Source organism: Pollachius pollachius (genome assembly GCF_949987615.1).
Source record: "Pollachius pollachius genome assembly, chromosome: 16".
Classification (NCBI taxonomy): Eukaryota; Metazoa; Chordata; class Actinopteri; order Gadiformes; family Gadidae; genus Pollachius; species Pollachius pollachius.
The window spans coordinates 14,692,314-14,707,056 of NC_136949.1; the positions used below are offsets into that span (position 1 = coordinate 14,692,314).

At 48.2% G+C, this 14,743-nt stretch overlaps 1 protein-coding gene across 1 annotated transcript in view; it reads right to left on the bottom strand.

Moving 5' to 3' along the window:
• ryr3 (ryanodine receptor 3) overlaps positions 1-14,743 on the bottom strand; it is a gene marked incomplete at both ends in the record, with an annotated part of 112,984 nt that overhangs the window by 2,630 nt on the left and 95,611 nt on the right. Inside the window, 22 exons of the mRNA XM_079753193.1 lie at positions 379-439; positions 1,038-1,165; positions 1,309-1,351; positions 1,544-1,674; positions 2,882-3,076; positions 3,460-3,546; positions 3,694-3,853; positions 3,945-4,003; positions 4,094-5,361; positions 6,074-6,155; positions 6,610-6,714; positions 7,259-7,387; positions 8,280-8,368; positions 9,023-9,118; positions 11,097-11,170; positions 11,261-11,337; positions 11,499-11,578; positions 12,177-12,276; positions 12,420-12,476; positions 12,602-12,653; positions 12,898-13,010; positions 14,115-14,565. Of these exons, the coding sequence (XP_079609319.1) occupies positions 379-439; positions 1,038-1,165; positions 1,309-1,351; positions 1,544-1,674; positions 2,882-3,076; positions 3,460-3,546; positions 3,694-3,853; positions 3,945-4,003; positions 4,094-5,361; positions 6,074-6,155; positions 6,610-6,714; positions 7,259-7,387; positions 8,280-8,368; positions 9,023-9,118; positions 11,097-11,170; positions 11,261-11,337; positions 11,499-11,578; positions 12,177-12,276; positions 12,420-12,476; positions 12,602-12,653; positions 12,898-13,010; positions 14,115-14,565 (3,637 nt within the window). The remainder of the gene's footprint in view (positions 1-378; positions 440-1,037; positions 1,166-1,308; positions 1,352-1,543; positions 1,675-2,881; positions 3,077-3,459; positions 3,547-3,693; positions 3,854-3,944; positions 4,004-4,093; positions 5,362-6,073; positions 6,156-6,609; positions 6,715-7,258; positions 7,388-8,279; positions 8,369-9,022; positions 9,119-11,096; positions 11,171-11,260; positions 11,338-11,498; positions 11,579-12,176; positions 12,277-12,419; positions 12,477-12,601; positions 12,654-12,897; positions 13,011-14,114; positions 14,566-14,743) is intronic.

The following is a 14,743-nucleotide window of genomic DNA, read 5'->3' on the forward strand; positions in this document are numbered from 1 at the left end:
CATTGGGGATAATCCAAGTTTTATATATTTATGCTATAACTATTTTGTCAAATGTCGGTAAATACAATAGTGTGAACGCAGAAACAGGTTCAGCACTCAAGTGGGAGCTGTCCTGCTGCTGGCCTCTATGTCTGTATTGTTAAAGACACACTTCTAGAAGCGATTACCTACTCGATCCAACTTTCAACTATTGGGTCTGTGTTTACTGTGTGCAATGTTATGTTAATATTTGAAATGGGGCACATCTGCATTGATTTAGAGATCGTCTTATTACATTATTATTAATATGTTTTTTGGTTTCTTACTGGCTTTTTGTGTCCTCCTAATAATAAATAAAAAACATGACTAACAGAAGCAGAGGATGTGCTATTGGCTTACATTGTCGGTCAACACCACTCCCATCTTCCAGATGTAGTACTTGGTATCGATGGAGCTCAGCCTGTGGGTCAGAAAACACAAAATAAAGGCAAGCATGTTTATTTTATACACCAAAACAAACTATGCACGTACTCTGATTATGTCAAAATGCAAAATAAAAACCAGCCTGGGAAAATATTTCTGGAGCTCAGACATTTTTTAAAGGAGAACCAACCACCCTGTTTGAACTAGTCCCGGCCACTATATAAAAAATATATTTATTTAGCATCAGGGTTGTATAGCAGTTTCCCTATTGCTTATACGCTTCCTACAATCCGATATGTGGCGTGCAGCCACAATGTTTTATCAGCTTTACCTGGTAAGCCAACGCTGCCAGAGTCAGGTACCACCCACTTTAGCCTGCGTTCAGCATGGAGGGCCACTTGAGTCCATATCTACTCATCCTACTTTATTTTATACCATTGGTGCATTTCAGTGGAGTGGACCGAGTCAACCTATAGTTCTGTTATGTACATTCAGCAGCGTTAGTGTAAAACTATCCCACCTAGGTGCCTACCACGCACCCTGTTAGGCTAAGGACCGCTGATGGTTCCCAGCCCACGGGGGTCTAGTGGCTGTTGCTGTGTGTGATATGGGGGCTGGGGGGGTGGGGGTCTCACCAGGACACCAGGGAGGCCTCCTTCTCCACCGTCTCGATGGTGGGGTCGAAGTCCAGCACGCTCTTGTCCAGGCCCAGCAGCTCGGCGATGCGCTCTGCTCCGTACATGTCCCCGTACTTGTTGATCACCTGTGAGCACACAGGGGGAGGGGCATGTTAAAGCCTCCCTCAAGCATCCCATCCCACGCTGTTTTGGATAAAAGGTGGACTTAGTGTATCGTGGCGATGATGATGATGCGTGGATAATAAAAGAAAACGAAGGTCCGACTGACCTTGCGCTTGATGAACTTGTCCCAGTAGTTATTGGGGAAGGATCTGCCAAGGATTGGGAAGGAAGTCAAAACAAGATCAAGTTTCTTTGAACATTGAAATGTGAAATAAAATACCAGCAAATACCGGATGGACCAGTTTGCTTCAGAACTTGAATAACACATTGAGTATAGAGGCAGTAAAAGCATTGAACACACACACACACACACACACACACACACACACACACACACTTACGAGGTGTTGATGACCAGTCGGTCCCACTGGCCCTTAATGTCGTCGTCCGAGGGCTGCTCTGTGATGTACAGGCCGTCAAACTCCAGCTTGCGAGCGATCTCCTTCTCTCTCTTGAACACCACCAGAGGAACCTGCATGTCAACACAGAGGGGGAGCTTTGGAGGGATGTGGCTGAGCTACATGCCTCTATACACAGGACGCTAGGGAGGTGCATCTATGGCCCATGGTCAAGGATTTTCATCAGACTGTAATTTCTTTAGCCCGGGAACAAAAGATGGAAGTGGAATATCAAACATCAAATATATTTTTTAACACCTTGGCTGGGAAACACTGTTTTTGTCTCATTATGTTGGACAATTCATTTTTCAGAGTTATAGTTCTGTTTAGTTCAGCACTCAGGCTTAATGCTCTTTGGCAGATGGCTAACAAAGTCATTTTGCCACATTATAGTGGTATGTGTTAGTGGAGCAGGGGGAGACGGCTACCATGGTTCATTCATCCAGACTGCAAGTGTCCTTTAAAACACCTTGATAACATACTTTAAAGTAAGGTACGTGTTTCTGCAGTCCAAGTAGTAGTACATGTAATAGTCTGTGGCAGGAACCTTCAGGTAGTATTAATAGTCATATTTATAGTAACAGTAATAATCTGGGGCAGCTGGTACCTCAGGTAGTAGTAATAGTAATAACAGTAATAGGCCGGGGTCCTCACATTCAGGTAGTAGTAATAGCAATAACAGGAATAGTACCTTGAGGTAGTAGTAATAGTAACAGAAATAGTAATAACAGGAATAGTACCTTGATGGAGTTGTAATAGTAACAGAAATAGTAATAACAGGAATAGTGCCTTGAGGTACTAGTAATAGTAATATTTACAGTAATAGTACAGTAATAGTACCTTGAGGTAGTAGTAATAGTAATATTTACAGTAATAGTACAGTAATAGTACCTTGAGGTAGCAGTAGTAATAGTAACAGTCCCTTGAGGTAGTAGTAGTAATAGTAGCAGTACCTTGAGGTAGTAGTAGTAGTAACAGAAATAGTAATAACAGGAATAGTACCTTGATGGAGTTGTAATAGTAACAGAAATAGTAATAACAGGAATAGTGCCTTGAGGTACTAGTAATAGTAATATTTACAGTAATAGTACCTTGAGGTAGTAGTAATAGTAATATTTACAGTAATAGTACAGTAATAGTACCTTGAGGTAGTAGTAGTAATGGTAACAGTCCCTTGAGGTAGTAGTAGTAATAGTAGCAGTACCTTGAGGTAGTAGTAGTAGTAGCAGTACCTTGAGGTAGTAGTAGTAATAGTAGCAGTAGTGATGGTAGTAGTAGTACCTTGAGGTAGTAGTACCCCACCAGGCACAGCAGGGAGATGACGGTGTGGAAAATGGCCATGAAGCGCAGCGTGGGCGCCATGTAGCCTGTGGTCTCCTGGAGGACGAACTCGTCCATGTCGAACAGGGTGTTCTCGTCGTCGTCGTCCTCGCTGCTGCCCATCCAGGGGTCCCCGTCCTCGTCGGCCTCCGCCACCTCCGGGGTCACCTGGGGGGAGACCCCTCAAGGTTTAACACGCAGTGCGGCGAGGACAGGAGGGACCGCGCTACCGTCCAGATTGGAGAGGCTCCACCAAAGAGCTGTCAAGGCTTTTTAGGGCTTGTATATTCTATAGGTTTTGGTTGTACTCTCACCATTTCTACTACTGTCCGGCCCTTTCTGCGGGGACACTATTATTTCCGACTGGAATGGATAAAGTACCATCTTATCTTGTATTTTTATCAGATTGTATCTAGTATTAGAAATCCAACTAAACTAAACTCATCCAAGGACACTATTTTCTGACGACAATTCTGGCATTCCTTTTGAAAGTCCCTACGTTTAAGGGGTTACACAACTTCTTCTAGTTGTGGTTTCACCTTGTAGAACAGGAGAATGAAGTTGATGGCGAAGCACACGAACAGCGCCAGGAAGCGGAGGTTGTAGAAGTTTCGGGCCAGGTAGTTCTACGGAGAGACAGGCCATTGCATTAACGACCAAACAACAACTGAATGCGTGCGCTCTCTGAGACCTGAGCCAGTCCCGGGGAACCGTCCGGGGCTCAGTGGACGGCGCCGGCTGACTCCGTGCATCTATGCTGGACAGATGCTCACCAGCATCTTGGTCAGATACACCTGCAGCACGGCGAAGACACAGGACATGAAGGAGGCCGACTCCTCCTTGGGGGGTCCCGGGCTGGCACTGGGCTTCTCCTCGGCAGTCGGCTCCTTGGCCTCCTCCTTTGGCTTGTCCTCCTTCTCCTGGTTCTCCGTGCTGTACGGGGGACACAGTTTCAGGCTCAGGTTCAGGTTCAGTCGTGGTCAATGCATCATCAGGTGTTCTGACAGACATCGGAGCTACTCACTCCGCCTTCTCCGATTCGGCGTCTGGCTTCTCGGTGGTTCTGGTGGCGACGGAGGACAACTGTGAAACACAAAGGCCATTGAGACGACTGCTCCAGCCCCGCTCTGAGGTGTCCAACACCGTTCACGGCGGGGCGACGCTCACGCTTACCTTTTTCTCGGTGTTCTCCGGTGCGATCTCAGCCACGTCGCCCAGCCCCAGCTCTATGTGCTTCCCCCCTTCCTTCTTCGGCGGCGGGTTCAGCATCTCCATCATCATGTCCACCTCCGACTTGTCCACCGGCGCCGCCACCGTCATGTCTATGCCTGCCGAGGTCTCGCCCGTCTCCGCCTTGTCCCCCTCCAGCGCGTCGCCGTGGATACCGAACTGGGTGGGGTCGGGCATGCTGCCCAGGATGTCTGTCACCTTGATGTTCTTGGCGCCCTCCACCAGGCCCCCGCCGAACATGGAGGCCCAGATGAGGTGGAAGAAGCCGAAGACCAGGCTGTGGATGCCCTTGAAGAAGCCCGTGAAGAGCATCCAGAAGAAGGAGAAGAAGCCGCCGATCATCTCCTTGAGCGTCAGCTTCTTCACCTTCTTGAAGCGCTTGCGCATGCTGCCCAGGGACACGGCCTGGAAGGCGCCCGCCACGTTCTTCTTGAGCGCGCGGCAGGCGGCGGTGAAGGCCGACACGGGCTCCTGCTCGCCCTCCTCCTCGTCCATCACGCTGTGGGCGTCGTCCTCCTCCTCCTCCTCCGGCCGCTCCAGCGCGTCAGGCTCCGAGATCTGCGAGGCCAGCTGCATCTCAAAGATGGTGTCCTCGCAGAAGTTGACAAACATCTCCATCTTCTCGCTCTCGCCGCCCTCGTTGACCACGTCGAAGATGAAGTTGCGCTTGGACTCCTTCACCTGGGGCTTCTCCCACTGCTCGCGGCTCGACTCGCTGATCTCAAAGTACACGCGCTCGATGCGCTTGGCGCTGCCCATGATCTCGATGCGGCCCAGGTAGGGCTCAAAGTAGCTGAGCATGCTCTCCGCCAGCTCCATGAAGACGTCCAGCCGCGAGTCGTGCGGCATGTGCTCCGACAGGTTGGTGAGCAGCACGGCCACGTTGAAGCCGATGTCCTTGGCGGGCTCGTGGAAGCGCTCCACGAACTCCTCGTAGTTGAACATGTCGTTCTCGTCGGCCTCGGCGCAGGACAGCAGGAACTCGATCTCCGACTGCGTGTACTGCTTCTGGCTCTCCATGGACTTCTGGAACTCCTTCTTGGAGATGATGCCCTTGCGGTCGGGGTCGTACTCCTTGAAGCTGTCCGAGGTGGTCAGGTCCTTGAGCTTGAGGAACATGTCGAAGAACTTGAGGATCATCTCCACGTTGTTGGAGGACTCCACCAGCGTGTCCACCATCTGCTTGCCGATGGTGCCGTTCACCACGTTACCTGCGGGGGGAGGATACGCAGGTCGTGTGTCAGTACAGAGAAAAACTGAGCCAGGATTTAAAAAAAAAAAAAAAGCTTTTCTTTTTTTTCAATGATGGAAAAGTAAAGTACCGAAAATTAATTTGAAGTAGTATGTATCACACCACCTGTTGTACCGAGAGACATATGCATCTATGAATAGCAGGTTTCACAGTGGAAATCTAGCTTCTGGTGCACCAAAGGAAGCCTAAAGTACTCAAAAACATCCTACATCTCAGCTGTTCCTAAGTCTGGTGAATTGGTTGTCTTTCAGATTTAGAATCGGTTTTAAGATTTTTTTTTTTTGGACCAGCGCCTGAATACTCTTTGAATTGGCTTTTAATAAGTTGCTCCTTCCAGATCCTTCAGGTCCTCTGGCCCTGGACTCCTCAGTGCTCCTGAGGTGGACCAAGACCTTCCATATATATCAACCCTTTTAGGTGACATTTTGGTGAAGATTTTTTTATGTTAAACTTGTATTACTTACATTTTACTTTTAATTTGTTTTTCCCTTTTTTAGGACTTTGTATTACATTTTTGTGCAATACAATGAATCAATAAAATATAATTGATAGATTTTTGTTTTCTCGCCTTCTTCTTGTAGATCTAAATGATGCAGTAATGATGCAAAAACAGCGCTAGTTATTCTTCCCGTTGGGGTCGTTGGGATCCAGCAGCAGATGTAAGCCCTCACCTTCCAGCAGAGACAGCATCATTACAATCATGTCCTTCTGCAAATCCATCAGCTCCTTCAACAGCTCAATCTGACTGGAGTCCTGCAAGAGAATCACACTCCTTCCATCACAATACATTTGGCTCTGTTCCAACATTTTACTTTTTTGGACTGGATATTAGGATATTACAAAGCCAGTGAACGCAAGACCACTTTTTTTCTGTTTGAAACATGGTCATTTGTCTTATATGAACGTCAACATAGTAATCGATGCCGTTTTATCAGTGTGACTATGTTTTTGCCATTCTCCCCACTATATGACCGGTCCAACCTGCTGAACGCAGGTGATGTCAGACTAGCTTATCCAAGGTAGTCCGAAGTCAAACATTGGGCTCACTGGCTCTATAACAAAATGGGTTTGTCAATCCATTCAAGTTTATTCATTTGATCCCAATGGAAGACGTCACATGATATTTAAAAATACACAAAAACGTGTGCCCTGATCACGAGAGGGGGCGGGCCAACTAAAACGGACGCACAGGTTCACACTAGCTTACCTGAGACAGCTTCATCTGCATGTTGGCAAAGACATGCAAGAAGCCCACCACCGCATCCCAGAGCCTGCTGTGGGCCAGACTCTGCTGGTTCCCGATACAGGGACCCTGATGGGAGAGGGGGGGGGGGGGGGGAGACAGGAACCAAATCATGTTAAGTGGCCGTGGAGGAGAACACAATCAGCGTAATCATGTTGAGGATGGAGATGATACCGGGTTGGGAGTAGGGGGACGGGGGTCTGGCAGGAAAGGGCAAATAGGAAGTGAATGCTAATTTGATTAATACTTTGCCGATGCTGTTCAAATGAAACATGAGAAACCCATGAAAAATGTGAAATTCTTTACACTCTATGATTGGGATTGTTATGTTAATAGTTTGCTGCAATTGCGATTAGAGCCTACATTTATTGGGATTGTTTTTGTTCTTTTTGTCTGATTGACAATAGGGAGAATGATAAATAAATGATAAAAAAAAAATGAATAAATGATCAATGTGGAAATAAATGCACACAAATGATTGCGAGCTCCACATGGTGAATACAGTGTGATTCGACTCAAGGGTTCGTCCCCCTTATCCCCTAATCCGTTGCCACACGTTCATTTCCCCCACCCGGGTCGTATCCTCACGCTTCATGTCTGAGTGGAACACTACCTGAATGTATTCAGTCAAGGAGTTGAAGATCTGCTTAGCCACGGCCAGGGCCTTGGAGAAGTTGACCTGCCCAGGCTCGTCGATGATGTCCTTCCCAGAGTAGTACCAGTAGAAGTCACTGATGGATTCCTACAGCGCAGGAGCACAGTGTCAGGGAACCAGAGGAGCATGGACAGACATGAAGAGATTGAAGTGACACCTCAGAATACAAAATTGAACACATTCAGCCTTGTGTGTGTGTGTGTGTGTGTGTGTGTGTGTGTGTGTGTGTGTGTGTGTGTGTGTGTGTGTGTGTGTGTGTGTATATATATATAGATCTATAGATATCTAGAAATATATCTATATATCTATACCTACCTATATCTATAGATATTGAAGGGGAATGTATAAATCACTAAACATTTAGATCTGGTTTCACCTCGTTCTGATTCCACCACCTCCCTGCCAGAGCCCTGTCTCTGACCCCCACTATTGACTGATCAAAGAGTTACTGTGAGGACATCAGTGCTTTGCCCTCTCCCCTTCCCTGCCCTCTCCCCTTCCCTGCCCTCACCCCTTCCCTGCCCTCTCCCCTTCCCTGCCCTCTCCCCTTCCCTGCCCTCTCCCCTTCCCTGCCCTCACCCCTTCCCTGCCCTCTCCACTTCCCTGCCCTCTCCCCCGACCCAGCCAGATCCCTGTCTCCCCCACTGTTAGTTGATCAGGCAGTCACCATGTTTCTCCTTTATCCTGTTTTCATCCCCCTCTCTGTCAAACATCTTTCTCTTCCCCCACTGCTCTGGAGGAGTTGATAGAACAGATATATGTGGAATCACCTTCATCCTGTTCCCATTCCCCTCCCTGCCAGACCTCAGCCTCTTACCAAGCACCATCTTGGATACTACATCTTGCTCTCAACTGTCCTCATTTCTTAATTTGGTGAGCCAGCCAGGAGTTAAGAAGAGGTCCATATCAGATCCTAACTTCTTCTTCAATATATATATATATATGTGTGTGTGTCTGCGTGTGTGTCCGTCCCACATACCTGCAGGCGGAGAAGGTAGTCCACTGTGCTGATAATGATGTTGACTGTTGTTGTGTTCCCCGTCTGGGTCCTTAGGAAATTCTGGAAATCTAACAAGCACAAACCATAGGAAAAACCCTGAGGAATGCTCGGTGTCTGACTTAATCAGCTCTGGCTGGCAAATGAATGAAGTGGAGAACTAATAATAAAAAAATTAAAAATATATAAAAATGATTAACTGTAATAATATTTTTTGCAGTAAAGATCACCTTAGATCATAAAATAACATAATAAAACATAACAATAAAGAACCATTAATTAAACATAAGTACACGATACAATATACAATTAACGGCAAAGCACCGGTAATAGAACATCAGTTCAATCAAAAGTATTGTACAATAAAGGTACATTAATTAACCATTACGTTACTTAGTTAATGCAGAAATAAGCAGAAATAAAACTCCAGATTAACAGTTAACACATTTTCTAATAATCCTTTACTAATGGTGCTCATGTTTACTTATGTAATGGTGTTCATGTTGACTAAGGTATTGATTTATACATAATCAATAGGGTTTGGGTCAGTGGGGAGCCCTAAAGCTGACCCACTAGCTCTAACCCCTATGTTTATGCTAAATAGCAATACTTAATACAGAATTAGCTTATGTTAGTTAATGGTCAATTAATGTACCCTTACAGTAAATTGAGTGAGTGGGGGTGGGTATTCAGAGCGGTATTATGTTCTGTGTTCAGGGTCTCACCTCCGTTGTGCCCCTCACACATGAGCTGCAAAAAGCGGAACAGATCCTTTGTGAACTCGTCGTTCTGTAGCACTTTGGAGCCTTTGTGGGGAGAAAAGGAGACGTTCAGAAGGCCGGTCAGGAACGGTCCAACATAGGCAAAAGACGATCACGTAGTACGAAGGAGCATGAAACTGAGCCCCTTAGAAAGCCCTCCGTGTGAGGCAGGCAGGAGCACAGATCTCTTAAGGGGTTTTCAACCACAGTTTCAAGGGCCTAACGTCCGGACAAACGACAGCTTTAGATTTCAGCACTTGAATCCAAAGCTCAGATTTATAAAAACAAAAATAAATAAAAAACATGGCTCCCACGTCCACTCTGCTGTGGAGCGGGCATTTCAACAGGCGGTCAATAGGACAGATCACTTTCACATGTCATTCCAGGCTTTCCAGCGACTAACTCAGAAAAAGGAAGTACATAAAGCACAGGCTTTATGACGTTGCTGTATGTGTTATTCAAATCAACCATAGCAGTCCTGAACATATATTTTGCACGTAAAAAGCAACCCCTCCAAAAGCAAACCATAGCACCACCATGTGAAAGTTCCAAACCCCTGTACAGAAACCAGCTTTGACAAATAACTTTGCTTCAAAAGTTCAAAGCCAAGCCGAAACCCCCCCCCCCAAAATAAACCAAGCTTTGCTGAGGCCACCACCGCCCCCTTGAGGACAACATCGATACAGCTCACACACTGTATCTGGGGGGGCTGTGTTAGTATATGTTGCACTAACAACAAAGACATGGCAACGGTAACCACGCAATGGGACAGGCAATAGGTCCACTGGAGTGTGTCACACACTGAAACACTTGGCTTGCATATACCCCAAGCGAAAGAGCAAGTGAGAGAGAGCGGAGAATGAGCGAGAGACAGAGGGAGAGAGAGACAAATGAAAGGAAGACAGGGGGGGAGAGAGAGAGATAGAGAGTGAGAGACAGAGGGAGAGAAAGAGCGAGAGAGAGAGAGAGAGAGAGAGAGAGAGGTTGGGGCGATGGAGGCGAGTAGGAGATGGTGGAGGTGGAGGCTGGGGGGGTTATGTAGCGCTGATGGAGTAGGAAGCAGACGGGGTGCCCTGATGGCAGCAGTGTAAGCCACGCCGGACACATGCTGCTAGCCGGGGCGGGCTAGCCGGACCATACTATTTACCCCGCTTGGTGTTGACTGCCGTCCATGAGGTGTTTTGTTTGTTTTTGTTTAGTTTTGTGGAAATGATGGGGAGGATACGGACACACACACAGACACACAGACAGACAGACAGACAGACAGACAGACAGACAGACAGACAGACAGACAGACAGACAGACAGACAGACAGACAGGCAAAAACGGAGGTGAGCAGAAAGAGAAGAGGACATTGGGTTATACCAGAGAGGCGGGAAGGGGATAAGAGGAGGATAAGAGGGGTATGAAGACATTGTCATGTTGCAGAAGAACACCGCCGCGCGGCTAAAATATAATGGAGCAGGTTTGAAGAGAGTTTATTCTGGGAGAGGTCGTCCGTCCTCTCCCGCTGGACACGCTGAGGAGAGGAGCTGGCGTCGGGACGCGGCCCACACATTCTGTCTAGCACGGCACACGTATACACCTACATGACCGGGATCAACTACATCAGTGCCGGGTCACACACACACACACACACACACACACACACACACACACACACACTCAGGGAACAATGGATTGGTTATAGACATGAGCGCTGGGGAAATGTACAGCCGAGGTGATGAGAATACAGACACTCCTCATGAGAAGTGGCTGTTTGTGGTTTTGTGTGTGTGTCTGTGTGTACACGCATTTTTGAGTGTGGAGGATTCTGTCCTTCATACGCAATCCATATTATGTAACTAAATAAAGTTGTACTTAAATATTGGTTAGAATTTATGTGGGATTAAGGTTAAATTGAAATGTGATGAAAGGCTCTGACATGAAAACACTTTTGCTTGTGCGACAGTAAGGGCCTGAAAAAAAACCTGATGGTGTGTGAGTAGCCTGCCATCCATCAACATCACACAGGACGGACGCTCTGGACAAAACTCACCCGTTCCTTCCTCTGACGCCATACCAAGTCCTTCTGCCTTGTTCTGCCTTTCAAATGCATTCAAATCCAGGACACTAACAGAAACAGAGAGAGCAGCATGTCACCAGAATGGACCTCTGTGGCCTCGGTGGACGTGTTTTACGGAGGACTTATCGATTGTGGACCTGCATGACTGCATGAGTCCTGAGAGACTTTTGAAAAAGCCTGCGTCCCTTTTCTCTTTCAGGTAATCAAGCATTTTCTGCAATGGAGAAGAACAGGGAACGGATCAACAGGTCAAATCGTGAACATGTCAAGGAGTGCTGCACGTAATCATGTCCCAAGCATCCGCTTAAACAAAGGCGCAGGCGGACGACACATGGAAACAGAAGGCTGAGCGGTGTGTGAACGGTTTGAGCTGACCTGCTGAACTTGCACGTTGCCTCCGTTGAGGACGGAGATGCCCAGCTTGAGGGTGCAGGTCACCATGGGGCCGAGACGACCTGGGTCAAACACACACACACACACACACACACACACACACACACACACACACATTAGGAGCTGTGAGTCCCTGCAGTGTGACTGAGAAGTGTCTCTAAAGGGGCTCCTATGTGTGTGTGGGACTGTTCTTTTGTGTTTTATTTGAATCATTTCGTAGAGTCCACACTATTTAGAAAAGTAAATGATTTTAAACAGTAGTTTAGTTCAGTTTAATTCTTGAGGTCAAATGCGAGAGTTCTAAAGAGAGAGAACAGAAAATAGCATATCAAAAAATAAAAGTTGCCCCCTCCCATCCCTATGTTTCTCACACAACTGTGATTGACGGGCAATATGGATTCCTAACCAATCAGGGAAGAGATTGCTCTTATTGGTTAGGAATAAGAAACTACCCTGGAGCGGCCTTTAATCTATTGGCTATGGCATTTCTAATAAATAGCCCTTAAATTGTACCTCCTGTTCACTTAATAGTTATTCCATTATACACATCAGGGGGTGAAGTATACACTGTTGTTACCTCATCACCCAGCTCTAGGCTGGTTGGGTTTAGTCTGTGTGTAAGGCTTTGGACCGCAGGAGGGACTGTGCTGCGGTGCTCACCTTTACTGGCGCTGATCATCTGCAGAACCATCTCTGCGGCCCCGCGGGCGTGCAGCCGGGCCTGCTGGTACAGGATCTTCTGCTTCTCCATCTCCTTTTCCTGGAGGGGGAACACACACACACACACACACACACACACACACACACACACACACACACACACAGACGGTTACGGACCAACAGGTCAACACAGCTGCTAATGGCTCTGTATATCGCACACGCAGAGGAAATCAAACAGCCCACCTCAAATGACTTCTCTTTCTCCTCATCCTCTTCTTCTTCCTCATCCTCAGCACAACTCTGCAGAAACAAGAGTTGTGCTTAGTTGGTTTCCTCTTCAGTTGAACGTTATAATTGTTTTCTCTTGCCACACACTCTTATCCTCATCTACATGAACATTACATTAACATCAACATGCTGGTTACCTTCGCCATCATGTCCGCATAAGCAATATACAACGGGTCTTCTTCCAAGGAACTGAAAAGAAGCAGAGATTTATCCCAGTCCGTGAGCGTAATCTCCCAGCGTCACACAAAAGAAAACAAACAGAACGTATGGAACTCTGTGCCATTGGACAAGTTAGTAAAAACAAAAACTATACATCAAATCGGTTATATAATAGGCGTATCCAATGGGACCACAACAACATGAAAGGAAACAAAGATGCATATGGAGAGGGCTGTGATTGGCTGGTATCCCGTCACATGACGCGCGAGGTCACCTTCTTTCTGTGAGCGCGTTGTGGCTGAAGTGGAGGATGAGCTGGTGCAGGGGGTCGGGCTTGCTCTCCGCCTCCTCCTCCTCCTCCTCCTCCACTATCTTCATGGGGGTTTTCTGCGCAGGAGTTTAAAGGCACTCTGTGAAGTCGGCAGTGACGTCGTCCTCCTCAAACCCGCAGCGTTCATGTGCACAGCTCAATGACACAAGTTTAGCTTTTCTTTCCCTTACTGCCCAGATTGTTTTTCTCTAATTTAAGACAAATAGAAAAGAAAAACACCGTCGATCTAGGACTCATACTCACATTGGGTGATGGAACATAAGGTGGAACACTTAGCAGCAGCATCGACACTTGCACATGCAAACCAATGGCACCCCCTGGTGTGCAGGTGGGCGGAATGGGAGGGAGGGGGCGAGAAGGGGTGACATGCGGGCTGAACGTGGCGGGATGGGAGACATGGACTCATGCACGCTACGGCAGTCAAGCGGAGCTGGAAGCTTTGGGGTATTATGACAATGAGCAGGACCCCACAGAAAGATAAAAAATTGAAAGAAAAGCGACAGATCCTGACGATTCACCGAAGCTGCACTCAACTGAATCCAAAATACAGCTGAACTCACTGGATCCAAAATACAGCTGAACTCACAGGATCCGAAATACAGCTGAACTAACAGGATCCGAAATACAGCTGAACTAACAGGATAAAAAAATACAGCTGCACTCGCTGGTTCAAAAATACAGCTGCACTTGCTGGATCAAAACAACTAATCGCCCAGATGCTTAATTGGTAGACTTGGAAAAGGGTGTTTCTTGACTACACATATGATCCACGGTAGGTGAGCTGTACGGGTCAAGCCTGCACCACACTCTGACGGGTTCATCCTCCACAGGGGGGGGGAAGGACCTCTGCATCGGCCTCAGTCGACAAGCATGGAATACCAAAACACTACGCAAGCATGCCACTGACGCCACGGTGACCACAGAGACGCTGGGACGCGAAGGGGACGCCACGCCACGCGACGCCACACTACAGACTCACACTGGACAGCAGAGACGCACAACGCAAGGGCTCCATCCAACGTCTGACGACGACAGAAAAAAAATAGACCAAAAAATAAAAAGTACACAAAGAAGAAGAAAAAAAAAAAGGGAAAAAAACGTCACGACTAGCGATGGGGTGGTGGTGGGGTCCCCCCTAGCGACGAGCCCCTGTTCCTTACCACTGCCGTCAGATAGCAGACATAGCCCCACTTTCTAGTGCCGCCGCCGCCGCCGCGCGCCGCGGGCCCCGCCCTGCTCCTCCTCAGTTGATCATGCAGCCTTTGACCCCTGACCGACCTCTGCTTGGAGGGCTTCGCGCGGGCCGAGCGGGCGGGGCCCCTGGCCGCCGGGGCGGGACGGGGGGCCCTGTTGGCGCGCGAGCGATCGACATCCCAGGGCTCGACGGACGCGGGGGTAAAGAAGCACTCGGCAGACAGAACCGGCGGGGGCGGGGGCGGGGGCGGGGCGCCGGTTGCGCGGGGCGGCAGCGCCGGGGGCGAGAGGCGCAGGGGCCGGGGGGGCCCGGTACTTACGGCCAGGTCCTGCACTAGCTTCTCCTCAAAGGAGTTCTCCTCTGCCTCTATCCATAGCCTCTGATAGCCGGGAATGAAGAGGTTGATAGAGCGATGCCTGGGGAACGGGGGGGAGGGGGGGGGGGGTGGAGGAATGGAGAGGAGGGGGGGAGGGGAGGGGAGGGGGAGGCAGAGTGGTGGAGTTAGGGTGGGGTTCTGGTGAGATTAGGAGGAGACATGGGAGGAGAGATGTACAAGGAGTGGTGGGTGGGTTGGTGAGGAGTGTGGGAAGGTTA